We start from the raw sequence: 27,544 nt of genomic DNA, 5'->3' as shown, positions 1-27,544 counted from the left end.
AAAATGTAAGATGTGGGCTGGGGGCTGTGGCTCAGTGGTCGAGCACTTGCCCAGCATGTGTGAGGCACTGGTTTTGATTCTCAGCACCGAATATAAATAAATAAAATAAAGGTCCACTGACAACTAAAAGTAAATATATATATGTTAAAAAAATGTGAGATGTGTCTTGTTTAATGAGACTCAGCGCTTCCCAGCTATATTCTTTATCAGGAGAAACATGCTTATCAGTCAGTAAACCTTATTCATGGTTATCATTAAACTTTAAATAATATATGGACAAATGCAAAATATATTTTTATTTTTCTCTTTTTTTCCCCACATATAAACTTTTAGTATAAAAATATCCAGGCCTTCACAAGCATTTTTCATTTTTGAAAAACAAATTCAAACTGTACTGATCTTTTTTTTTTTTTTTTAAAGTATGTGTAGGGGATTTATCCAAGTAAACAAATGTTCCCAAATCAAACTACTGTTCTAATTTCCTTCAAGACTTTTGGCCTTGTGTTCTATGAAGACAGAAATTACCAGCAATAGAAATACTGCTCTAAAGAAATTATACTTTAAAAATACTAAAATACGCTTGTTGGCAGTTAGGGTGCCCAATGTTTCCTTTGTACCCAGCGAAACTTTAGGAAAAATATCCTTTTTAAGATCTTAGCTCTTTTTTTTTGAATTATTAGCCGTATTTTTTTTTCATTTTTAAATACAAATGCAAAATGAAACACAAAGTCAATGTCATTGCATCTATAGTCAAAAATCTAACCTCTGCTTCAAAGTGTCTTAGGTCTTCTGAGCTTAAATGAAAGCCAAAAAGGCAAATGGTACTAGGGGTCATCAATGGGCCTTTCTGGATCTGTTAGACATGGCAACTTTGTACGAAGTTCTGCTTTCAAAGTTGCTACTCCAGCAGCCTCTGTAGGTAAGACTTGGGGTAGGTGGAACATCTTCAGAAATCCTTTGCTGTCCAAGCATCCACAGGATGCTAATAATTTGGTTTAATACTATGAGAGCAAGGAAAGAGATGTCAGATTTATGTTACCATGGCCACACTGGAATAAGATGTTGTGACTGTACTTTAAGGACAGTGAAACGATGTAAAATGAAGAACGTAGAGTGTCTACATGTGGGCATTCGAGGGCAGGTTGGTGGTGCTGAGTAGCTAGAGGTCAACGGCATGTCAGCCTGCCCTCTCTGGAGTCACTGTGTGTTTCAGGCATGTAAGGTGAGGAGAAGAGTCCTTCAGTGCCGTTCCCAGCCCAGTTCATGTGTAGTAGAGCTGCCACCGGAATGCAGGGCCAGAAGTCACTTATTCCACTGTGTCCGCTGTGCCGAAGGGCTGCCACTGACCAAGATGAAAAGCATTGCCGTTGCTATCTTCCCAAAGCCGTACCTGTTTTAGGTACCCTTGAAAGTCCAGTGATCCAAAGTCATTACTAGGAAACTGGTTTCATTATACTGTCCCCTAGGGTTATTTTGTTCAAAACCCCAAGTTTAACTGAAGAGGAGTCATCTGTCCACACAATGGATGTAGATAGACTTTTTTTTTTAATTTTGAAAATGGATTTCCTTCGATGTTTATGCAGCAGTTGTTTCAACTTGTCCTTAAAGAAACTGGTGGTGAGCGTGTAGAGGATTGGGTTCAAGGCGCTGTTGACTGGAAGGAAAAAAATCACTATCCAGGAGGTGATTGTGCCTGGAGAAGGAAACAAAGCATGAAAACGAATTGAGGGTCAGGGTGTGTGTGTGTGTGTGTGTGTGTGTGTGTCTCTCTCTCTGTGTGTATGTGTATGTATGTATGTGTGTGTGGTGCTGGGGATCAAACCCAGGGCCTTGCACATGGTAGGCAATAGTTCTACCACTGAGCAACACCCCCAGCCTGAAGGTGAGAATTTAAATAGACAAACACAACAACACTGCAGACAATGCTATTTATGAGAGGGTTACATAGGACATTTGTATTTCTTCTTACTTCAATGAGAAAAAATATCTTTGTTGGAAGAACGCAGGAGCTACAGGTTCAAAGTCTTCCCACTTAACTTTTCTGAGTTTTAGTAACTAGCTTGTCGATCCTTGGGACAAAACAAGAGGAAATAACTGAAACCTCTGTAAGCTAGAAATTGCTATGCCATGTATTTTTCTTGTTTTTATTGCCTTCACGTATAGAAAAATTAGAAAATGAGGAAATAATCCATAGAACAAGACCAGAAAACTTCTGGTCCAGAAGCTAGATTTGACCTTGGCAGTAACTCCATCCGGTCCTCAAGGCTTCCTATCCTGCCCTTGTGTACCAGAGATCTTATTTTTGAGGGGGAAATACTTGAAGAGGAAAGAGGAATGTGTCCCCCAAGTTTGATGAATTCTTTTTTTTTTTTTTTTTTTTTTTTTTTTTTTATTGGTCGTTCATAACATTACATAGTTCTTAATACATCATATTACACGGTTTGATTCAAGTGGATTATGAACTCCCGCTTTTACCCCGTATACAAATTGCTGTATCACATCAGTTACCCTTCCATTGATTGACATATTGCCTTTCTAGTGTCTGATGTATTCTGCTGTCTGTCCTATTGTCTACTATCCCCCCTCCCCTCCCCTCCCCTCCCCTCCCCTCCCCTTTTCTCTCTCTACCCCTTCTACTGTAAATCATGTCTTCCATTTGTATTCTCTTGACTTACCCCTCCTTACCTCTTATATGACATTTTGTATAACCCTGAGGATCGCCTTCCATTTCCATGCAATTTCCCTTCTCACTCCCTTTCCCTCCCACCTCTCATCCCTGTTTACTGTAAATATTCTTCTCAAGCTCTTCGTCCCTACCCTGTCTGATGAATTCTTTTGTGTGCAGTCTTACATCTGCTAATAGAATATTCAGGAAAGAGGCCAGAAAAGGCTTTTTGTGAGGAGAAATTTGGAGCGAGAGTGTCCTTCCCCAGTAGATCCTTTGCTGGGTTAGAATGAAATGCATTTCTCCCTTTTAAAGGCAACCTGCTCCTTTGGAGAAGCACTTCTTAGCTCATTGACCCTGGACAAATCCCTTGCTGTCTCTGACCCTCACCGACCTTCTCTGTATAAGAAGGCTGCTGATAGCTGGCTGCAGTGGACATCCCTCTTCAAATTCTCACACCTGACCAAGATGCTGCCTCCTTCCACGTTGTCAAAAGCTCAAAGACCTCCCGATTGGGTGAAGATCTGGGTAGTAAGACCAGTGGGACTTGCCCTCTTTGGTACTCTCTGACTCTGTCTCTAATCCTGCAATTTTCTAATCCTTTGGCCACTATAATTTTATTCTTCTCTTGACCTTGCTTTGTTTCTTATATTTATTAATTCTTCCTGTTTCTTTGCCATTTTTTCTCTGCTTACCTGACCTCCCTTCCCCCTCCTTTCCTTCTTCTTCATCTCTCTTCTCTCCTCTTCTGTATTTGCCTCCCTCTTTCCCTATCCTATATTCTCTTCCTTCTTCTTAGTTTTTTAAATGGACAGAGAATCAGAAAATAAAATCTATACCCTATCTCAGATTTATTCAAGATTTCTACTATTTGTTGTTATTTTTTTTTAAATTAGATGATCTGAACAGTTAATGAATGAAGAAAAGCTAAGTCGATTGTTTTTTGTCTGTTGTTCCTCACCAAAGGAATTATGAACAGTAATCCTACCCCAACCTGTTGGAGAAACAGTTCTTGAGAGCACTTACTTTCATTTAGGCAAAGAGAAAAGGGCCATGAAGATTCTATGAGTAATTTGCACTCTGTATGAGGCTTCCTGTTAGTCTCAGGGAGACTCCTAATTTAAAATCAGCAGCTGAGTTCTGGGACAGGAGGGCTAAAGCTGGTTTTATCTTTTGGGCTTTGTGATGGAATCCTTTCCTAGATCCACCAAGGTGTCCCAGACAAACCTCCAAGTAGTGAACATAAATGTAAAGGAGGGCTGATGTGTGGCTCAGTCCTGTTTCCACAGGACATTTTTTCCTGTTTGAGGGACCTCATGGAGGTTGTAGTTAAGCTGATCACAATCTAACCTGTCCCAGGCTCTCCCAGGAGGCTGGTCATTCCTGCGGCCATCAAATGTCTTTGCTCTCCAGTGGCCTCCTGATACTAAATCAGAGAGTGCTGTGGGCCAATTTTGACCCTAACCTCACCAAATATACACGTTGAAGTCCCAGAATTTATGAATGTGACTATATTTGGAGACAGAGCTTTTCAAGAAGTAAGTTAAAATGAGGTCATTAGGGTGGGTCCTATTCTAATCTGACTGATGTCTCCAAAGGAAGGGGAATTAAGGACCCTGGAAGAGAGATCCAGGATGTCCACACCGAGCAAAGGCCACATGAAGACACAGCAAAGACTTCTATCTGAATGACAATGACAGAGGCCTCAAGAAAAACCAAACTGCGATAGGAATTTGGGGAAACAGAAAAGTGTCCTGAGCTGTTGAAATGCAGGAAACCCCCATGAACCTTGGAAATGTGAAACAAGTATTCCTAAGCAACACCTCCTTGTCCTTAGTCTGTGTTCCTGACCTGGGCCTAGACCTGTGTTCTTGCCTGCACAAAGTAACACAGGGGCAATGCACAAGCTCTGGAAAAACTGGAGCCAAACTGTGTGACTCTGCCCTGGCTCCATGTCTAGTGCAGCCCCCACTGTCCCTCTAAATATCAACACTCCACACCAAGAGGTTTCCGTCTCTCCCTCTGGAGATGGTCCAGCATTCCTCCTTGAATGTGTATTCTTTGCTTTACCTCAAAGGATATCTCTTTCTTTATGAGATAGGGATTTGAGGACAAAGAGAGAAATGCTGGGAGCTATCTAGAAGCCATGTGTGAAGTGAAAGTGTGGTTGTAAATCTTGAGCAATATGCCCTTGGCCTACCCCTTCATAAAATAAAGGAAATACACAAGTCCAGGGAAAACTGGTGTGAAATTGTGCAGCTCCACCCTGGATCCATCTCCAGTCCAGTCCCTGATACAGCCCCCCTATAAATTTGGACCCTCAGCTCAAGTTAGGGCTGCTTCTCAGTCTTGAGATAGCCCACATTCTACCTTGGATGTATATCTACCTTTCCTAATGAACTTCTGTTTTTGACTTTGTCTGGTTTCTGCTGAAATTCTTTTTGCCAACAAGTGCCAAGAATCCCATTGGTCCTGGGTTCAGTTCCCCCTTGCTTCTGGGAACCTCTCGGACCCTTCTCTGGAGACATCTCTTCTCCTGTGACATCTTGATATAGCCTGCATTCTCCCTTGAATGTGTATCTGTTTTCATAAATAATCTGTCTCTGTCTCTAACTGGTGAATGCTAAAATTCTTTTCTATCTCATATGCCAAGGACCCCATTTTTCCTGAGTTGAGGTTCCCCTCTTTGGGAACTCCTTGGACTTTTGGTGACAAAACCTGTGGTCACTTTGATCTTGGTTTCCTAGCTTCCAGAACAGTGAGAAAGTAATTTTCTGTGATGCTTTATTCTGATAGCCCTCGTAGTTCAATAAAAAGAGAAGAAGCCTCAAGGAGCTAAGATTCACAGAATATTAAAAAAGGGAAGACATATGAGAAATCGTCTAGGTGAGATGACATTTCTAAGCTCTCTCCATGGATCAATGACTGGGTCAGGACTGGAAACTGGATCTCCTGTCTCCATCCTTTCCATCATCTTGGATAAGCTCAGCTTCTCTAATCAAGGAGGGAAGCTCTGCTTGGAAGCTCACGTGTTGTGGGTGGCCTTGTGTGTTCCTGACACAGGTCATTCTTCCTAGGTCACAGGCCAGCAGAAGCTTTTTCATTTATTGAATAACCTTAGGTGAAAAGCACTTTGGAAATCTCAAAGATGAGTAAGGCGTGGTCCCCTTGTTCTGAAGCTTATAACCTGGAGGGGGCCATGGATCCATTCAAAATCAGTGCTGATGTGGGTCAACTCAGGAAGGCGAGGAGTGCAGTGCAAACAAGATGTGGTGGGCAGTTAAGGATCTGGCTGGATGGAAGGGGTGAGAAAGGTCTGGAAAACTACTTTAGAGGAGGGAGTACTTGCACTCAGCCTTGTAAGTCAAGAAGGGGTGTTTAATAGGCTAGAAAGGATGGAGAGTACAATCCAGGTAGAGGGAAGAGTTGAGCAAAGGCTGATGTCATTTCAGAAAAGTGCAGAAGCAAAAGCCCCATCATTCCAAAGGGTCTGATCATAGAAAATGTGAGGGTGGGGTGGGAGATAAGAAGCTTTACGATGCTAATCCCAGCATTTGGACTTTATTCCATGAATAACGGAAGCCAATGTACAGTTTAGTCCTACTGAATTTGAAATGATAGGATGCTAAAATTGAGATGTCCAGGTAGTGGTCATAGATTGGACATTATTCAAGAGAACATCTGTGACCATTAATATTTAATGGACTCTCCTCTTCATGTACAACTAGCTCTGCCCAAGTGATCTCACACAAAGTCTTTTGGCTTCTTCTCTTACCACCCAGGCCAACAAAATCTCCCAAGTGTTCAGTCCTGATCTCCCTTCTGATTTTAACTCCCACTTCACCTGGTTCAAGGGACATCTATGCGTGCTTGTGAAGATGAAGTCTTTAGGTTAAGGGACCACTGTGGCCACCCTGTGCCATGGTGCAACAAGGCATTTGACAAAGTTTCACACAACTGTGCACAAGGCAGAGGGAAAGAGGTTGCTATGTTATAGATCTGCTATCCACTGAAATGATGAGTTTTTCAATCAACAAGAGTCAGGCTAGAGCCCTGGGAGGCTTCCAGATGATTGTGATCTCTAGATCCCAGAAATGGCTTCAAGTAGAATTTTAATTTATTATTATTATTATTATTATTTGATACTAGGAATTAAACTCAGGGGCACTCAGCCACTGAACCACATCCTCAACTCTATTTTGTATTTTATTTAGAGACAGACTCACTGAATTGCTTAGTACCTTGCTTTTGCTGAGGCTGACTTTGAACTTTCAATCCTCCTGCCTTAGCTTCCCTAGCCGCTGGGATTACAGGCGTGTGCTTCGGTACTCAGCTAAAATCCTAATTAACGAAAGGTGGTTTTCTCTGGTTGAAGTAAGACTGTCAGTTGAGAACCTGGTCTTTGGGATGAGGCACGTTTACGGTACAGCTAGCATTCCATAGAGCCCAGTGTGACTGACATTTTGTGGCTAGGACATGCAATAGACTGGTGGTTCTATCTAGTTGTGTGTACATCAGAATCACAGGGGTGCTTTGTGCTCCCCTGTACATGCCTGGGTCTCCAGAAACAAAATCAAAACCTCTGGGTGGAACCTGGCCATGTATATTTTATTGTTGTTGTTTTCCATGTTTCTGGTTAAGAACCATTATCTAGCTCATGTGCAAGCAAGATGCTCAGACTTATTTTCTCCCTAGCTCCCATTTTTTAATTATTCCTCACTGAATTGCCCCACTACCCAGTTTCCATCTCAGCATTCCAGTTACAAAACACTAGGGGAAATAATAACTCTTCATACGGAGGTCACAGGTGTTCATGGAGAATTTACTAGGTGTAAGGCACTGTCCTGGATTCTGGTCTCATCCAACAAAGGGCATAAAAAAGGAATGTAGTTGAGAATGACAGAGGGAACTGACTGACCTGGTATTTCCACTCTGAGGAGGGAAAGGATTTTAACGACAAATACAGGAATCCAGCAGATGGCATCAGAGAACACAATAAAAAAGAAGCGATTTGCCACAGCCACCTCTTTTCCAATGTGATTCCTCACTTCTGCTGTCTGCAAGGCGGTTTTTTGGATGGAATAGAACATAGTAATGTAGGAAAACACAATGATGAGAAATGCCAGCAAGTTTACACCTGTGGGGAAAAGCACATCTCTTAACATCTCAGGTGTAGAAGTCAATGGTAAAATACTGGGGAACTTAGATGTTATGGCACCTCTTGTGCTTCCAAGAAGCATCCTTTTGTATAAGCCTAGGGTTATTCTGTTAAAATTCCTGAGTTTAAGAAAACAAGATAAAGGAATTGGGTTTTCCAACTCAAAAAGATGTCAAAGACATAGATCCTTTTTAAAAAATATATTTTTAGTTATAGATGAACACAATGCCTTTGTTTTATGTGGTGCTGAGGAGCGAATTTGGTGCCTTACATGTGCTAGGCAAGCGCTCTGTCACTGAGCCACAATCCCAGCCCAAAGACATAAATCCTTTATGAAAAATTATAGACTTCTGAAATTCACATCTAGATATATTAGGAAGTAAACTCTGGCTTTTCTAAAACATAATAAAGCTACTTTTGTTCTCACATCCTGCAAATTCAAACCTTAAGGGGTTGCTATAATCATATACATGTCTCAAAAAATAAATACAACCCCATTTCCTTATCTTATACATATGAATAAGATAACCTTGGAATTTATCATGAATAGAATTGCCTCAGAAACATTATTCCTTGTGTTGTTTGGTCTTAAATAAAAATAATACATAGAACAAAAATGCATGTTTTTGCTTATTTTTCTCTAGATTGCTCACAGTATTTTAAACGACTATGGTTCAGAACCCTTTAGATTCATCTCATAAAATGAAGTCAGAAAGTTACAAATTTAACTATATAAATCACTCTTTTGGGGGCAAATATAGTCCCAAGATTCTCACTTAGCCTCACTTTCCCTGAGGCACAGACTTTATAGTCTCTTAGTTTGCTCTATTCTTGCTGTAATAAAAACCCTAAGAGATTATCTCATTCTTCATAATGAACATAAAATTTGCACAAATTTTCATAGTTGCTTAAAACATGTTTAAGACATAAATCCTTTATGAAAAATTATAGACTTCTGAAATTCACATCTAGATATATTAGGAAGTAAACTCTAGCTTTTATAAAATGTAAAAAAGCTATTTTTGTTTCCCCAAAATAAAACAGGCTCCACTGTATGTAAGATTGGTGAAGTCTAGGAAAAAATAATTTAAGTTCAAGGCTATTTTTTTTTAAACCAAAATGCTTCATATTCTATGGAATCTCATTATATAGCTAAATAATGGAGTTTTATAAAACTGGTGTATCTTAGGCCAGAAAATAAAATGATGGTTAGAAAATGCTTCTCCAGACCAAATTCTTTTTTTTTTTTTTTTTTTTTCTTCTTTCAGCAGTTTATTCAGGACCCTTGAAGCATGATGAGAAAACAGGAACAAGAGTCCAGACCAAATTCTGAAAACAGACTTCCAGAAAGAATGAAAAGTGTGTGTTCTCAATGTACCGTGGTAGTGGATGGATGTGAACAATAGGGGAAGCTACACTACGCTGACAACTTTCCTCTCAATCTAAAACTGTTCTTTAGATTATTAAAAAAATAAAAATTTAAATTAATTAAAAAATTTATATTCTTAAAACAGGAAAAAAAAAGTATTCTAGGACGAGCTCTAGGACTCCTATCACAAGCAAACCATGCATGTGATGCAGTGACAGACAATAAGTATGACAGCAACAAGTATACGGTGTGTGTGTGTGTGTGTTGTGTTACTATCTCTGTATCTGAAATACATCAGAGGTTTTTAATGGACACTTTTAGTGGACCCCATGCTTTAATTGTAAGATCCAGTTGCACCAAACTTTTTTTTTTTTAATATCTATTTTTTTAGCTGAAGCTGGACACAATACCTTTATTGCATTCATTTATTTTTATGTGGTGCGGAGGATCGGACCCAGAGCACCCCGCATGTGCTAGGCGAGCATTCTCCCGCTGAGCCACAATCTCAGCCCCTGCACCAAACTTCTTTAGTCCAACATCTGGACCAGCCCCTGGCTTCGGGCCTCGGAATCCACTGTGCCTTTTCCTAGCACACGGCCCCCACACCCACCTTCCTCTGCCTTCACTTAGCTATGCCTCCTGATCCTTTGGGCCTCCGTTTGGATTCGTTTCTACTGGAAAGCCTTCCCTGGTGCTCAGGTCTGGGACTCCTAGAACATCCTGTCCTCCTCTATCATGGCATTTATAAGCCTGTGATGTAAGGACGTGTTTACTGTCTCCATCTTCCTCTGCAGCTGGTGAGGTTTGTAAGGGCCAGATCTATTTTACCTCTAGTACCCAACAGAATGCACGGCCCACGGCAGGCGCTGCATCCATCCTGTTGACTTAGTGAATGTCATGTGGGGTGTGTGTGTCTAGGAAGTGCACCTACCCGGGATTAAGGAAGAAACGAGTCATGAGGGATACAGAGAACAGCCTACTCTACCCTGGGAGTGACATATCTATGAACAAAAGCTACCACACAGGGTGGTGTGTGAGGAGTATTATCAGGGGGGTGCAGAGGGAGTATTTTGTTTTCTAGAGGAGGAAGAAAAGGAGTAGATGGAGAAGAAGGGGAGCAATGGTTAGAGCCAGGTGGAACAATGGTTAGAGCCAGGTCATGATGAGTTGTGACTCATTTAAGCCTGGTCTTGAAGGTGGTAGGGGACCATTGAAGGTCTCTGAGCAGAGGTGTACCCAGTCTTTGGATAGGGAGGGAGATTATAACGGGGGTGGTGAACAGAAAAATGGGAGGAGGGGAAGGTCTGGAGGTAGAAAGACCAGTATCCGCTAAGTTAATTATCCCAGGTAGAGGCGGGAAGGTTTCAAACTGAGACAATAGCAGCAGGTTGAGGCTGGAAGGAGCCTAAGACAGAGGCACAGTTTCATGAATATTACTTGGTGGCAAAAAGGACCACAGAACTTGTTGTCTACATGCTGATGAGGAGCAAGAAGGGAAGGGGAAATGAAAATGGTCATGTGCTCTAATTAAAGAAATGACCCAGGGATGGCCTTAAGATTAAGCAGAATTAATACACATTACACTATATAATTTAAAAGAAAAACACTTTAAGGTGCTAAATTTGTCATTCGTATAGGGTCTTTTCTAAAAAAAAAAAGGGGGGTTCATAAACCTGGGTGGGGTTTCAGGACTAGGCACTAAACTAGAATTCTTCCAGCTCACAGTAACTGTATGTACACATGAAATCAAAGGTATATAGAGAAAATAAAAAAGAAATCCACAAATCCCAATAGCATGCCTTTGTTTTCAGCACTATATCTCTGTAATAAAAAGTTAAAGAAAAGCTTCTAGAAATATATAGAACTTTTCTTTAACAAGGACAGAATCTTGACTCTATTTCTTTACTTTCTGAAATAGACAAATCTACCTTTTGCTGAAGTTTGTGGTATTTGCATCGAAATGATTTTTACCCAGGAAATGAAGAATAGAATTTACCTAGGAAAATTCCAAGAGAATATCCTCTGCTTCCAATATCTTCTGTTTGGTCGTAATAAAGTGGGAAACATACTCCATTTTTCCCATAAAAGTTTCCAAAATAATCCTCGCTCCAAAAGGGAATTACAGCAATTAAAAATCCCACGGTCCAGATGCAAATGAGGATGACCAAGGTCTGCCGCTTCCCAGGACGAATGTTACTGAAGGGGAAGACGATGACCAGGAACTTCTCCAGGGTTAAGAAGGTTAGCAACAGGACAGAGACTTCGGTGGACAGCATGGCCAGGAACCCCATGAGGCGGCATGGTAAACTCTCCATCCACAGCAGGGCATACTTCTGATATTGCCCTCGGTATTTTATATCAAAAAAGCCAATGAAAAACAAGTAAACGCCCATCAGACAGTCAGCACCTGTGGACGAATCAAAGCAACCGATCGTTCCCAGCATTTCTCATGTTAATTTTCTGATTAGGTCTGTCTAGCTCCTTCAACCTGTATTAAATGAACTAGTGTAATCATCTACTGGAATACCAAGAAGCCAATGGACTTCAAAATCTATGCTATTTCTCAAGAACCACATCATGACTTTGTTTTATAATTAAAAAGTGGGGAGGTAGGACCTTTTTTGCAGGGGAGGAGTTAGGTTTAAACCCTAAGCATGTATTACTGGCAGTGAATAAAAGGTATCATTTTCTGAGCTTGAGAAGTGTGGGTGTTACTGTAATTGAAGTTAATTAAGCTTAGTTTATAACCCACAAAACCATCTCCATAATCCATCACTTGAATTATCACTTTGTTTCCCCATTTCCACGACATAAACTCCCAGGGTAGGTCATTATAAGATTATGCAAACTATAATATAACTATAAGGGCTGGGGCTGTAGCTCAGTGGCAGAGCGCTTGCCTAGCATGTGTGAGGCACTGGATTTAATCCTTAGCACCACATCAAAATAAACAAATAAAATAAAGCATGCTGTCCATCTACAACTACAAAAATATAAAAAAAAATATATAGCTACAAAAACTACATTTATATATTGCAAATAAATTTTCCCACCATATATAGTTCATATTAGATGTCATTTGTTGAAGATCTCTCTATACAATACATATGCCATATACTATATATCTCTAGCACAGAGCTCATAGAAGATACCCTGTCTACTTATATAGGAAACATACTTACAACAAAGGATTTTGATGGACATAGCGTGAGTTGTATTTTCAGCTTTAATGAAAGATCTCATGCCAATGACAGAAAGATTTCCAAAGCAGGTAATGAAAGCTATAACCCAGACAAATATTCTGAGGATATTGTTAGCCAAGAGGTCCTCAAATGAAGAAATGCCGTCAGTCGAGGGCATACATATTCGGACATGGGGAGCATAGGAGCAGTATCGAAAGTTTTTGAAATAACTAAAGTCAAAGGGAAAAAAAGAGTCACTTCATAGTAATGATACAGAAACTACAGCTGCAGGTAGGCAACTTCGCTATGTTTGTTTGCTTTTGTTTGTAGTGACTACCTAATTAGAGGGCTCTTCATTAAATAAGGTGTTACTCTAGGCAGTGTCCTCTTAGAGATAAGGAACCTAAAGGACATGGAAGTTCAGAAGTGGCTTGGCTGAGAGCCAGGGGGAGTTATGGGAATTTGAAGCCTCAGGGGCTCTACTCTTTTTCCGTGTTCACATTGGATTATTCTCTCACTGGGTATTACTAGAAATGGATTATCATTGCTAAATCTAGCCGACATCCAGGGACTTGTGCTGGGGATGTAAGAATCCTACTGTAGCTTACTGAAAACATCCCCGATTTGTCCTTAGTATTAAATAGTGAGGTCTCCTTAAAGTGCCTCCTTTTCCCTAACATGGGCAGGTAAGGGTTGGTTTCTGAGACTAGGAAAATTCAGCCTCCCCAGAGTGGGGAGGAGAAGCAGCCGCCTTAAACAGATTACTTACCAGGGTCTGGAAGCACTTAATTTCTAGAGGAAAATATAGATTTGTTCAGATTTGTTTGTGGTCACTGAATTTACGAGCTGGGGAATCTTGAAGTGTTGGAATTGGTGAGGTCATTTGGCTTATGGCCATCCCCCAAACCTGTGTGTTTAGGATTTTCTCCCATAAAACTAATTTCTTCTTCTTCTTTTATTACCTAAGTTCATTTCTCTGTTCTTTTTAAATTTTTTTAAAGTCTAATCCCTTTTTTTTCCCTCATCTCCCATCTTAGTTTCTACGCAAGCCAGTTAAACAAAGCTTTCCTTGGCCACAATGACATGGCCTTGGTGATGGGACCCTGGGCTGCCCTGAGCCACCTTCTGCTCAGAACAATAACTTCTTCTAGCCCTCACACAAGCCAGACTCAGGCCCTCCACAGAGTCTTGCTATTGCTTCTCTCTGATTGGAAGATTCTTCTCCTGGACATTGATAGGACTGCTCCCTCCCTCCCTCCCTTCATGTCTACTCAAATGCCATGTCACTTTGACTTCTACCTAAGTCATCTAAATCCTCTTCCTATGCCTTCTTCGTTTTGCTTTACTTATTTTCCTAGCATTTAATACCTGATTATTTATTTGTTTGCTTACTGAGGTTCTAAAGCGCCCCAGGACAGACATTCTCTTGTTCCTCACTGTGTTCTCAGCATCTAGAAGAGTGACTGGCACCTTCTAGGTACTCAACAGACATTTCCTACATCAGCACGTGGGTGATGGATAATCAAGAGCTGGGTGTGTCAGGTAGAGACACAGTCCACCTGCCTAAGATTTGGTATCTAATTAGAAACTCGACATAGGATTTTTATTTATTTTTTTTCTTTTCCCTGACACACATTTGACCTCTTGGTTCTTTGGATATTCCATTATCTCCACTGTCTTCTTTAAGTTCTTCCACTGTGACCAGATAGCAGGTGGAAGGGATGGAAGTGATGAGGTGGAGTTATTTCAATGAGGAAAGGACAGGGAAGATGAAAGAAATCAGCCACTCATCAGGGAGCGAGCTAAGCTAATATTGGTTGGGTCCTTCCTGACCTTGACTTGAGGCCTATATTGAAAATAGGAGTTTCTCCATTGAATTCTAAAGCATCTCTATTCTAAGAACACCTCACCTCTGCCTGCAACAAGGAACTGAGAGCCTCTTTAAATATTTATGTAATGGTGCCACAGGAAGGGAAATGAACAAAACCACGTGGGTATGTGCCAAACACCTGTCCATCACGCCTCTACTGTTGCACAGACTTAAACAAAATGTTCTCCCAAAAGAGCACCTTCACATCAACACTTTCATCCACTTGCTGCACCCAACTTGTGATCTTACGAGTGAGTCCTCCCTATTTTTGTGGATAACAATGGTTAATTTTTGAAATCATGAACATATAGATTATACAGTTGATAAAGAAATGATTATGTTATAAACACATATATCAACACAACTTCGTGCACTTTAGCCAGATATATTAAAGTGACTTAACAAAAACTACTAGAAAGATTAATTACCTCCATTTTGCAGTGCACTTAGTAACAGTAACAACACCTGGAATTTATATAGCATCTTGCTTCCTAAGGGCTCAAATCTTAGAGCAGCCGACTGCTCACTCATGTGAAGTGAATTAATGTTTCCAGGTCGCCTGAGTACCACTTAGCCAGTGACTTCATCTTGTGTAATATGTGGCATTCTGGTACCCTGATCTCTTATTGGGCCTCAATTGGATAAACATCGTGTTTCCAGAGAGAAGGGTCATTCATGTCGGCGCATCATAATATTGAACTCTATTTGACAGGGACCAAAGGTGACAAAATTAAAAAGTTCTCAATAAAAGACTTTTGTTGCATAAAAACACATTGCAGTGATACAGTAGACAGTAGACAAGACAACATGTGAAACATTTCACTATGTTTTCTTGTCCATTCTTTCATACATACATACATGTGAGAAAGATTCCTCATGGGTTGGAATATTCCTGTGTTTATATTTGGAATCTCTATCCTTTCCAGGTCTCTGGAAAATATACACAATAGGTTTAATGTTTCTAGGGTTCAACTTCATTAATAATTGCATTCTTTGTCAGCTCCTCCAAAGGTTTCAACATTCTATGTTACCAGATCAAATTAGGAGGAAAATTTTAGAGTATGCTTTCTCAGAATATTATCCTTGGAGTTCGATTTGTCATTCACAGGCAGAACTACATTCCAGTAGAACATTTTCATTCATTTCTTTGGTTTAAAAACGGCAAGGGACTGTCGACTTGGGGCCACCATAAGCTGAGCAGCTTTTCCCTTCTGGGCCCTTCTGTCATGATGTTCTGCCTCACCTCAGGCCTACAGCAACTGAGTCAGCCAGCCATGGACTAAACCTCTGAAACAGTGAGCCCAAAACTTCTCCTCCTCTAAGTGGTTACAGTCAGGTGGTTTTGGTCACAGTGATGGAGAGCTGACTGACACAACCCCAGTGGCTCTCACTCTGACAGTGAATGCCCTCCTCTTGGAGTATGGATGGAATCTGAGATTATGACGAGAACTGAGTTCTCACTGGAGGGCTCCTAGGGGGGCGTCATCTAGTTACATGAGCCATGTCTGTATTCTACAGGAGTTCTTTAAAAGCTGAGCATTTTTTTTTTCCAGTTGTTGGCAGTAAAGTTTATGAGAACCCAGTTTAGGTGGCTTGTACTACCAACGTACAGAACTAGGAGATAATGAAATGGAGATTGCTTTAAAAAAAATAGTGAGGGGCTGGGTTCTAGCTCAGTGGTAGAGCACTTGCCTAGCAGGTGTGAGGCCCATCCTCAACAATGCAAAAACCAATCAATCAAAATAGGCAGAGCCGTCTTGTGATTACGAAGTTGGTCTGAAGTCTGATCTGATCACATAGAAGTTAGAAGGTTCCGTTCAGGGCTGGTTCTCCCAACCTGTGAACATCACCAAAGTGAATTTTGTGGTAAACTGAATTTAAATATCCATTTCTTCCCGGTTTATGGATCGTAAGGGTTGAAAAACCATGGAGGCAGCCAGAGTAGCTCCGGGTAAAGACAACCATTTTCTAAGAGTGGGAAGCATAATTCTGATTCCTCTACCTCTCCTTAGATACCCTCAAAAGACTTCAATGAAACTGCCCAACTGTTTTTCTTTTCTTTTTTTTTGGTACTGGGGATTGAACCCAGGGGTGCTTCACCACTGAGCAACACCCCCAGTTCTTTTTGTTTTTTATTTTGAGACAAGGTCTTGCTAAGTTGCTTAGGGCCTTGCTGAGTGGCTGAGGTTGGCCTTGAACTTATGATCCTCCTGCCTCAGTCTCACGAACTGCTGGGATGATAGGCGTGCATCAACATGCCCAGCCCTACACTGTTAATTTATCCAGAAACTTCAACAAATGAAGACCCTCTTTAGACTGAATTACAACCTCTTTAGGATAGTGTGCATGAAGAGCTACTATGTTTTCAGAAAAGAGATGGAGGAAGAACAATCTATAACAAACAATCTATAACAATCTCTAACAGAGGAAATGTTTTGCTTTTAAAAATATATGATTGAAAGATGCCTGGCTTTTTGTCTGTTTCTTTTTGGCAAATCTGAATAGGGATTTCCTAATATGGTTCTGAGTTTCCCTTTGCCTATCGGGTCCTTCATAGAGGAGTCACTCTGAAACTCGAGGGGGCTCTTAGGCTACGGAACCAGCACATGACTCTAGTAAGAAACTCTGAGCTCCTTCCAAAGGTCCTCACTTTCTTTCTTTTGCTCTTTCTGTTCCTCTTTGACTCATCACAGCTTTAACTTTATGTGGATGATGTGATTGTGATTAATACCTTCTAATATCCTAAAACACAGAGAACTTAATCTTGCATTAATTTCCAATAAAAACCTATTCAACAAAAATAAAAAGTGATATTAAGGATTGATCTTTGGAATTAAATAAAGAAATGCTTCAGGCAGAAATCAGGCAATACTCTGTTGAAAACAAACAAATAAACATTAGCCAACAAATCGTCACCTGGGGAAAGAAATTATGAGGTTCAAAGAATAATGGGTAGAGTTCTTGACACCATTGAAACCTAATCTGATGGATGTTTTAAGATACTAAACAACATTACTTATCTACATATTTTTGAGAGAATTTTTTTACCTATTGAAAAGTAAAAATCTTGCAACGTAGACCGGTTTCACGTAGCTTCTTACAGAAAAGGTAAAAGGGAAAAAGAAGGCAAGTCTTACATAATTTGTTTTTTTTCCATAATTCTAGAAACAAAATTATTGCAAATTTAATTTTTTGTTAAAATTGTAGGATGAGATTTTTCCATATGAACCCAGTTTTCAGGAAGAAGAGATATATGTTTCAAACACAGAAAGTGGCTTTGATACAACTGAATGGTAAAAAATGTGCCTCTGCTATCATTCAGTATATAATTGATGGTAGCCGTGGTATTCACAATCACCTGAGGGTGCATGCTCCTGTGTGTGAAACACCCATCTAAAAATCAATGTGTCTCTCAGTAAAATACATCCACTAAAATGATAATGGACATAATTGTGATATTTTACTTACAGAGACTGAAGTTGTTTAAGACTTCCAAACTGGTTCTTGTGGAGATACAAAAGAGGATTGGATGACAGGTTCCTTTTTTACCATTGGAGGAAGGGGAAGAGAAGTATGGATGTTATTATTTTGAAAACCTAAGATGTTGCCATTTACATCTGATGATCATGAGAAGAACTTACAGTTTTTGGAGAAGCTTCAGGTCTTTAAACAGGTGGACTGGTAGCTCCATTATCATGTTGCTAGACAGATCCCTGTTGATGACAGTGCAAACCCAAAGCAATTACCTTAGAAGTAATTGACACAGTTATCACTCTGCAGAGTTATCATCACCCCGTTTTGATATAACAGAAAATATGAATTCAATTTAATTAACCTGATAACCTGTTACACAACAAGGCCGTGTGAGTCAGCCAGATGGATGTATTTTCCACCACTTACAGGCTTGTGACATTTCTTTCATCCAGTTCCTGTCTGGAATTTCCTTTCACACCCTCTCCAACACATCCTGGCTTTAATATCTGCTTTGATTAATTTCCTCTGTTTTAGATACTCTTTGTACTACCACTCATGCTCCTGATTCCTACGTGCTGCATGTATGTGATCTCTTGTTTATCCAAATAACCTTTTTTGAGGTCAAGTCTTGCGTCTTCTATTTATTTTGCATTCCCACTGAGACAATCCACCCACATCATCTTAAATGGACAAATGTTTACCTCTTAAATACATTCCTACATAGGACTATTTTTGTATAAGCAAATGAGAGTTTAGAATTAAATATGATAGCATCATTCAATCTGTGTATGCTGGAATCAGAAGAAATCAACACTGTTTAAGAACCCAGAATATCTTTCTGCGTCAGAGAAAATGTAAAAGATAAAACAGATGCACAATTGCCTAATTAAGAGTGAACAAAAAGTCTTAACTGTTCTTGACACTTTGGAGCTGCTGACGGAAATGTGGGAGTTACAACTAAGAGTTCTTTCCTTAAAGAAGCTTTAATTTAGAGTAACAACTACTGTTCATTGGGGCCCAGTGGGAGGTAACTAGGTCATTGGGGGCCTTATCCCCCAAAAGAGATTAAGGTAGTTTTCCTGGGATTACAGTTAGTTTCCATGAGAGTGAGTTTTGCATTTTTAAAAATGCAAGCCTCATCCCAATCCCTCTCTGGCTTGTTGTGTGTCCTAACATGTGACTCCTTCAGTACATGCTAAGTCCAAAATGTCATTTGTCATGACGCCTTCACTAGAGGCTGCATCAATGGGGCTGCCTGATTTTGGACTATTAGCCTCCAAACCTTGGGTTAAATATGCCTATTTTCTTCATAAACCCAGCATCAGGTACTTTGTTATAGCAATAGAAAATGGACTGATATAACCAGATTACAAATCAAGGAAAGAATGAAGCAGGTGCAATCACAGAAGGGAAGACAGTAGGTAGAAGAAAGGAGTCATCAATCTTGGCCTGAGAAATTAGGAAGTGTTTCAACAAAGCTCAATGATTTTAGGCAGCTTTTTTAGGTGACAGTAAAGTGTGACAAGAGAAACAAATTCTTGGAATTGAATGTTGTCTTTAGGAGTCAGCAAGTGGTCCAACATGGGTAAAGGAGAAACACCGTGGGGGAAACATAGTAAAAGTGAGACTGGAAGTTCTTGGAGACAAGATGGGAGGGTTATGAATATACTCCAAGGCAGTCTTCTGCAGAACATTTTCCAGGCATCAGAATCACTGAGGTTTCTTAGAAAGATCCCATTTTCAGGTATCCAACCCAGAGTTACCATATCAGAATCTCAGGGAGGAATCCTGGTAACTTGGATTTAAACTAATAAACCTGTGATTCCTCTGCACATTAACATTTGAGAGCCATGTCAGGCCAAACATCAGGCAACAAGGAGTGAGGACATTGAGCAGGATAATGGCATCTTAGGCTCTGAGTCATGGGATGACAATTACATCAGGAACAGAAAGAAAGGCTGAAATGCTAGAAGAGAGAATCGAGGTAAGAGGCTTCTTCATGGCCAGGTGAGAGCTGATGAAGACTTAACAGGGACATTAGCATGGTTTAGGGTCTGGGAAAACAGCACGTTAAGAGAAAGCAGAGGACCAGGGAGCAGTCTTCAGGCTTGGCTGCCAGGGAGGATGCCGCAGCCACGTGATGGCAAGTCCAGGTGAAGGAGCTGGCAATGGGGTAAGATGTGCTGTTACTTTAAACAGTTTGCTTTTGAGGTGATTTTCACGACATCCGAGCACCAGGTCCTGCTAGGTAGGAACTCTAATCTGGAGGTCCAGAGAGGAGGAGCATACCTGGATCATGGCCCGGAAGGAGAGCCACAGGTGTGTGTGGGCCAGAGAGAGCACGGCAATAGAGCAAGATGATGGTGATCTCGCAAACCTAGACACTGTCCTTGGAAGTGTCAGGTAGAAAAATAAAGTACACTCTTCTGGGGGAGAGAATTGAGGGGCCTCATGTACTTATGCTCATTCCTCCCCAGGAAGAATTTGATGTTATGATGGCAAATTATTCAACACTTGTAGAATCAAGACTTGTTCAAGTTGAGTCTATCGACTTCTGAATTTTTTGAAGCTCAGAGCAAAGTGGACTGAACTGGATAGTATACTGGTGGTCTTCAAATCAGCAAGCTAGTATCTCTTAACTGGGGGGGGGGTCTATTGACATATAAAATAAGATGAAGATTAGGGAGATTTTCAAAATAGAACTCCAACTCACTGTTTCCTTAAGTTTACATATAAAATAAGCCCCTCTTTGTCTTGGGCTGCTGCCCACCCCAACCTGTAACTCAAGTCCAGAGACTGATGAGGAATGGTTCTTTAAGGAAGTCTGTTCTTAATGGGCTACTTTTAATTTTTTTTTGTCATAAAATGATAATATTTTTCATTATGTTGAGCCTTGCCTATTCTAGTTACTTAGTAAATATTTATGGATTTGATTGATCATAATTGTTCATGAATTATTTTTTAAAATTACTTTTAAAATCACATTTATTTATTTTTTTCTCCAGTCCTTTCTGGATTAAAAAACAAGATGTAAAAAAAAGGGAGAAAGAGTCTTTTAAGACATTAATTTCCATTTTAAGGCCCCACTTAGAAGGACCAGTTCTTTACCCTAGTTGCTATGATTTTTAGTTTAATAGACAAATGAATTTTAATTTCCAATGATAACCATTATGCGGGGGGGAGGCAAAGCAAAAAGTTTTATATTTATAAAACAAATATTTGAACAGAAAAAGTTATAGGAATTCCTTGAATATTTTTCAATTTTTCAATGAGCCCAATCCCTGTGCTACAAAAGTCATAATTTCTCAAGAGATAAGAATTTTTATTCCTCATGCAATTATTATTAATATCATTTCAGTCAGTCCGTTATTCATTCAGCAAGCATTTTACTGAAAATTAGCTATACTCCATCCATTAGAGATAAATGATCTCTGTGTTTAAGAAGATCTGGAAAACTCATTTACTCCCAAACATGCATACTCATGAAATCACCCAAAGAAAATCGGTAGGGGAACTAGAGTAGGCTAACTCCATATTAAGCCCACTGTCTGATTTTAATGTGCTCTGACCTTTAGGATAATGTTGATTTTCTTAATTGAATTTTAACATCCAATAGTCTACAGGATTTTGATTGCCACTAGTGGAAAAGCAGTCTCACTAGTCATTTAAGCTTATAATCCTGGAAGAAGCAATCATATTCTTCCTAGTAGACGATGCTACTTACAGTTCTCCTAAATTTTTTAATGAAGAAAATGTCTTCTCTGGAACAAAATCAATTTGATTTCTAGGCAGAAACCTGTAAGACATGGCGAGAGTCAGCACCGTGGGTTTGCGTCTGCTGTCATAAATCAGTCATCGTTGGGAGATGCCACTGATCCAGCTGTAATCTAATAAGCCTCCTTTGAGATCTCAAAGGGAGGCATCTTCTGGTGTGGAACCTGAGGCAGGAATGTCTCCCTGACTCTCCAGGAAGCGCTCCTATGAGCACCTGGAGCTGCCGGTGTGGTCTATAAACCTGCACTTGGTTTGGATTCTGATTATTTTAGAAAGTGTCTCTTTCTCGTCTTTCTGCATCATTCTTTTCTCCAATCACCCATTCAATCAGCAATCGTTACCAAGTGCTTACTATCTGTGGAAAACCATAATTAAAACAAACACAAAATACTTGTGTTTTTCAGCTTACCAGTGCAAGATGTGCCAATTGACCAATCCTTCTGTCTTCCCGCCCCCAGAACAAGCATAAGCAGCATTCAGAATCACCAGTCAGAATCTTTGGCCAATCAAATACGTTAGGTTATTTTCCCTTTAGAATAAGATCATATATAGATGCATATAATTTATTTTTTTCTTTAGGAAGAGAGATTTCAAGTGATAAGAGTCTTTGGCAGTAATAGCTAATCCTTGCACACCTAATCATATTAACATACAGGATCTCATTTCACTGCCAACCTTTGGGTTAGGAAATGAACTTTTGGGAACCAGGGCAGCTGATAGTGTACACAGAAATGACGACTTCTCTCAGGATCAAGGAGCCAGCGGGAGACCCCCATGGTGGGCAATTTAATTGAAGTCTCAGCTCCACCATCAAGATCAATAAATCAACCTGTGTACTCTCCTACTACAGCAGCTTCAGATCAAGGCTGCAAACAAAATCCTGCCTTAACATTCATTGCCAGTTGTTTTCCTCAAATTTCCAAATCTATCAGGTCTCTCCTCATTTACTGAAGTTCATTGGGCACTTACAGCACGGTGAGCGCATCGCAGGACAGAAAGGTGGAGTTCGTAAGATACTTGATTCGATTGCCTTCCAGGTCCCTGAAAGTCACGGAGGGAAAGTATCTTGAGTATTTTTGTACAAATCATATGTGGACAGATACATTTTGTTGACATAGCTGTTCTGAACTTTGTTTTTACTCCAATCCAAATTTTACTATATTTTTCTTATAATTGTTGCAGGGCTATGTAATTTATAAATGCCTCTTTTCTCTTTCCAGTTAATGTTAAAGCTTAATAAAATTGAGGAAAAGGGCAGCCTAACATTTGGTAAGTGTCTCTCTGTTCTGGACACCACATTATCAATGATAATATTGTCCAACCATCATATTCTGCCTCAGGTGCTCTTCTGCAATGAACACTTGAGGAATCTGAGATGCTTGGAAGTTCCTTTTCCTCCTGGTCATGCATAGTAAGTGGTAGAACTGATCCAAATCAGATCTCTGAATCTAAAGCCCAGACATTTAACTGTGCCTGAGGTATCATGGATTATTTCATTCTCACATCCTTCCCAATATCAGGTAGATACTTTTGTTCTATTTTCCGGAAGGAGAGAATCAGACTAAAAAGTTATCTTGCACATACTGAACACCAGCGTCAGGCTATGTGCCTCCTGGTCTGTGTGATGCCAAAGCACAGATTCCTTCCCCTATAACTTCAGTGATGCCACGGTCCAGTGTGTTGGTGCTCATTGTGTGGCAGGAACACAGACTTGGCACCACCTAGGAATGTATTACAATGGCTCATTCTCAGACTCCACCCAGACCTACTGGGTCAGAAACTCTAGGACAAAGTTCCAGCCCCCTGTGTCTTGGGAAGTCCTCCTGTTGTCTGTGATTCCCATTAATGTCCACAAAGCACAGGAGGAAGATGTCATTCTGCCAGCTGATTCCTTAGGACAGTGGCATTCCATATACCCTGGAAATGCCACCCAGAACCTTTGTGAAAGGCAGTCTTGCTTTAAGCAGTGCAGGGGAGAAAAAGAAAAAGTCAACTTTCCTGCCAACTTATATTTATAGTCAACTTCCTATAAATTCTCCAAATAGGACAATAGCTACATTTCTGCTTCCGAACTCTTCTCATGGTCACACTAAAATCATCCAACTCTATATCATGTTCCTTTAAATCCAATTTTAAAACCATTGTAAAGATTTTTGTAGGAACTCAATATTATTTTTCCATTTGAAAAGCTATGATTAGGTACAATAAACGCTACACTCTTTTCGATGTCCAAGTATTGCTGAGAAAAACAGGAAAATGTTTTTCACGTTCTCACCCTTAGAACACTTTGGAGTCATGAAAGTAACGATCCCACTTGAAGGCAAGTGAAGAGGGAGAAGAGGCCAGACCAGTACAAGTTTTCTCTTGCCCTTAAGTGGGAGCAATTTGGATGTGACTTCTCACTTTTCTATTTTCTGGGCATAAGGACTCTTTCTCATTTGTGATCAGGCCATCTTGCTAAATCTGTATTTTCACTGGGCATCTATTTTCTCCCGTGGTGGTTTTGGGAGCTTACGGTGACAATGAGCATGCTGGGAACTTGGGCTCTAAGGCTGGCTCCTGATCTCCTTGCTGTCCTTCCTCCCATTGGGTGGGAGGCCAAGCAGCCTGGGGCCCTGATATTCTCTTGCTCTTTCCTGTTTATTTCTCATTGTGCAGAGGTTCTGTGCCTAAATACTTTCCCACTTATTCTTAGTTTTCTTCTCATGCTTTTCAGACCTTATTTCTGCTTTTAATAATGGCACACTTTTATGGGTCCTCTAGTATTTTAAAAGGCTTTTGATAATAGATATAAACTTAAGTACATAGAAATAAAAGTGAGTAAACACAATACTGCCTAATCGAGTTTTAAAAGAAATTTTTAGTTCAGAGAAGAGTATCATTTTATGGGTACCAGTCCCTTGGTTGGATTACAAGAGGAGTTCTGGGGGTTAGTACATTCCCTATTTTTACAAGGTGGGAAATCAATGGCTGTACCAGCCTCGTTGTTGTAGGAGACCATTAAGATTCATGTGGCAGAGAATGGTGGGTAGGGGTGGTGAGGCCATAGTGTAAATTAAAGGAGTCTTTTATGTACGAGTAGCTAATATTCGTATTAGCAATGGCTTGGCACATCCATCGAAGGTTTACTGAGTACCTACTGAGTCCAAATACTGGGGTACTGAAATCAAATATTTCATTTCTGTCCTTAAAGAACTTAAGAAACAATAGAGGAGAGATGAATAAGTAAACCAGTGATTATATGATCATATACCCTGAGACAGCTGGGAGAGGTAGAAAATGGGGGCACAGTAGTTTTGTAAGAGGTGCAATGGAAGTAAAAACGCAGCCATGGAAACTGGCTGGAATGCCAGGAACAGAGTCCCCAGAGGTGATATTTCAGTTGACTTTGGAAGGAAATGTTGGAGTTAGCCAAAAGAATAAGGGAGCCAGAGCTTTCAAGTTCAAGGAACAGAATGTACTTAGGGAATTGGTTGCAGAACAAGTGGATCCGTAAATCCGGAAGGAAAGGACATTGGCGGAGGGGCAGGAAAAGAGATTATACGGGGTAAGAGATGAAAAATAAAGGGTGTTGGGTGCTCAGGGAGAAGGTCGAATGTCACTCTTGCACCTTTGGGAGCCCTCAAAGGATCTTAAAACTGGGAAGTAGCAGGATTAGATATTTGATTTTGGGAAAAAAAATAAGATGGACTTTCATGAATGAATTTCGTGGCTAGTTTTTGTATTCTGGAGAAATAACAAATTGAACCTTGAATGAATACTCACATCCAGTTGAGTTGAGGCATTTGGGTGCACATCTGCGTGGGAAGGGCCTCTAAGTAGTTATTAACCATAGATCTTTACATAAAGAAAATATTAGTTAGAAACAAAATTATATGCCATCTTAAGAACAGTATTTTTACTATTCCACAATTTAGAGATTTGTATGCCAAAATGAATACGAAGAATGAAGACTTTATACATAACTACCCCTTCAAAGTGGTCTTTAAATTGGTGATTGGCAAGAACTAAACAGCAGATGTCAAAGAAGCCATGAATGAGATATATCCTAATATGATGTGAAACAAAAGCATGTATATAGTAGTGATTTTGAAGTTCATGATCATTTTCCATGTATTCCTTAAGTTTGAAATCATTTCCAGTGCCATAATCCAATGTTTCGTCTTAGGGGAAACATTAATCATTTGTAACATTAAAGGGCCATATTTGAAACCACATTAAATTTAAGGAATGACAGTGGGGAGACTTGGGAGAAAAAACAACTCAGGAACATGTGAAGTCTCACGATTAATTTATGACATGGTGGTCCCTTTTGACAAATGGAAAAATAATGATGCCATATGATTAACTGTAAAGAAACATAATAATCCCCTGCAGATGAATCATTCCAGTATATTAATAAACAGCAAAAACATAATTATGAGAACAGCTCTGTTGGCGGGGCAAAGATTCTGGAATTTCCAGTGACTGTTGCTGAACAAAAGCATATTTTTCTCTGTTAAATATGAAGTTGGAGTCAGGCTCCTGGAAGATCCAAATAGATTTAAATGTAGTTAGGATATAATAAAAATGAATAGGATACAAAAATGAATCTTTGGTCAACTACTACAAATAAAAACATGCCTCAGGACTTTAAGAAATGGAAGGGGATCCAAAAAAAAAGTCAACTAGTAGGCTTAAAATATACATTATAATCTAGTCAGCTGTTCCCTTTGAGCCATGGGCAAGAAGAAGGAACACAGGAAAGGTTATGACTAAGAAAATTTTTAGTGGATTTGAGGTTGTTTTAAGGCTTTCTCTGTAAGCTAGTGTTCGATTTCATTGCAATTTGCAGACAGATATATTGAAAGAGAGATGAACACTTACAGGAAAAACAAGGAATTTAATCCAGTAAACAACCGCTGTGAAATCCTGGTTATTGGATTGTCATCTAGAATTCTGACAAAACATATCAAAAACATTTCCAATGTTAGACACATTTCTGAAATAAAACCAGAAAAATAAATAAATAAATGGTCCATTCCCATCTTGCCTCCTCAACACTTGGCCTACTCCTCCTTGTTCTTCCGCATTTGGCCCACGTATCACTTTCCCGAAAGCTCTTCCTTCACCCTGTAGCTAGAATATCACTTTCCTCCAAATTTCTGCAACTTCCATCCCAACACTTATCAAGTTGGAGCCTGATGGTTTGCTTTATTTCCCTGTATCTACTTTCTGCTAGACTTACAAGCCCAGGTATTTTTATCCTTTATCTCGGAGAGCCTGGTCCAGCATAATTCACACTTATTGGGTCCATAAATGCTTTGACTATTTGATTGGCTGAATGGAGAATGAATGCAAAAATAATCTTTAGGAAATTAACAGATGGCTCTTTGGTCTCATGATATATTTAACAAGGTCTGTACAAATGAATGAACGGATGTGATAACTATTCATAAGGACTTGGCAGGTGAAAGAGTAAACATATTTGTATATTCAAACCACTGTCTAAAATTATATAGAGTATTTTTTGTCTTGTAGAAGAAACTAGACTATGGGGAAATTGGTCACCTTCTCTCTTGTTGCCTTTGAAGTCAGGTGTTATTTCCTAGTATTCTGAGGAGTCCCAAAGGGTAGGAAGTAGAAAGGGCGTTACAATAAGCACCTACTATGTGCCAGGAGTTTTGCATGTGGCATTTTATGTGTATTATCTGATTTAATCTTCATGACATCCCTCCTACAAAGGAATTATGATTATAGTTTACAGATAAGAAAAAAGAGACCTAGGTAGATTAGGTACATTGCCTGGGAGATTAGGCACTGGGTCAGGCACACACAAGTTCTGGATGAAGCCAAATTCTTGGCTTTTTCCACTGGTCCAGGACAACCTGCAGAAGATGAGCAAACTCACTCAAAGCTTTCTACTGCCCTTTGTTAATTGTCCTGAAGAAAGCAAAGAAATATGCCATGAGAGTCCTAGAGAGGGAGCTAGTGGCTCCGTCTGGATAGGGGTGAAATGCCATAAATTACCATATTTTCACTTTTCTCTGAATGCTCTGGGAAGCAGAATAAG

The 27,544-nt window shown here is 39.9% G+C and overlaps 1 protein-coding gene across 1 annotated transcript in view; it reads right to left on the bottom strand.

Moving 5' to 3' along the window:
• Positions 1-1,433: 1,433 nt before the first annotated feature.
• Rxfp2 (relaxin family peptide receptor 2) overlaps positions 1,434-27,544 on the bottom strand; it is a 50,034-nt gene continuing 23,923 nt past the window's right edge. Inside the window, exons 8-18 of the mRNA XM_077795450.1 lie at positions 26,359-26,430; positions 25,258-25,329; positions 22,462-22,533; positions 21,443-21,514; positions 17,886-17,957; positions 17,713-17,784; positions 15,103-15,174; positions 12,375-12,604; positions 11,189-11,599; positions 7,584-7,802; positions 1,434-1,693 (exon numbers count right to left, since the gene is read on the bottom strand). Of these exons, the coding sequence (XP_077651576.1) occupies positions 1,434-1,693; positions 7,584-7,802; positions 11,189-11,599; positions 12,375-12,604; positions 15,103-15,174; positions 17,713-17,784; positions 17,886-17,957; positions 21,443-21,514; positions 22,462-22,533; positions 25,258-25,329; positions 26,359-26,430 (1,624 nt within the window). The remainder of the gene's footprint in view (positions 1,694-7,583; positions 7,803-11,188; positions 11,600-12,374; positions 12,605-15,102; positions 15,175-17,712; positions 17,785-17,885; positions 17,958-21,442; positions 21,515-22,461; positions 22,534-25,257; positions 25,330-26,358; positions 26,431-27,544) is intronic.

Source organism: Urocitellus parryii, chromosome 2 (genome assembly GCF_045843805.1).
Source record: "Urocitellus parryii isolate mUroPar1 chromosome 2, mUroPar1.hap1, whole genome shotgun sequence".
Lineage (NCBI taxonomy): Eukaryota > Metazoa > Chordata > Mammalia > Rodentia > Sciuridae > Urocitellus > Urocitellus parryii.
The sequence above is the reverse complement of the archived record's forward strand: the minus strand, read 5'-3'. Positions and strand labels throughout refer to the sequence as shown.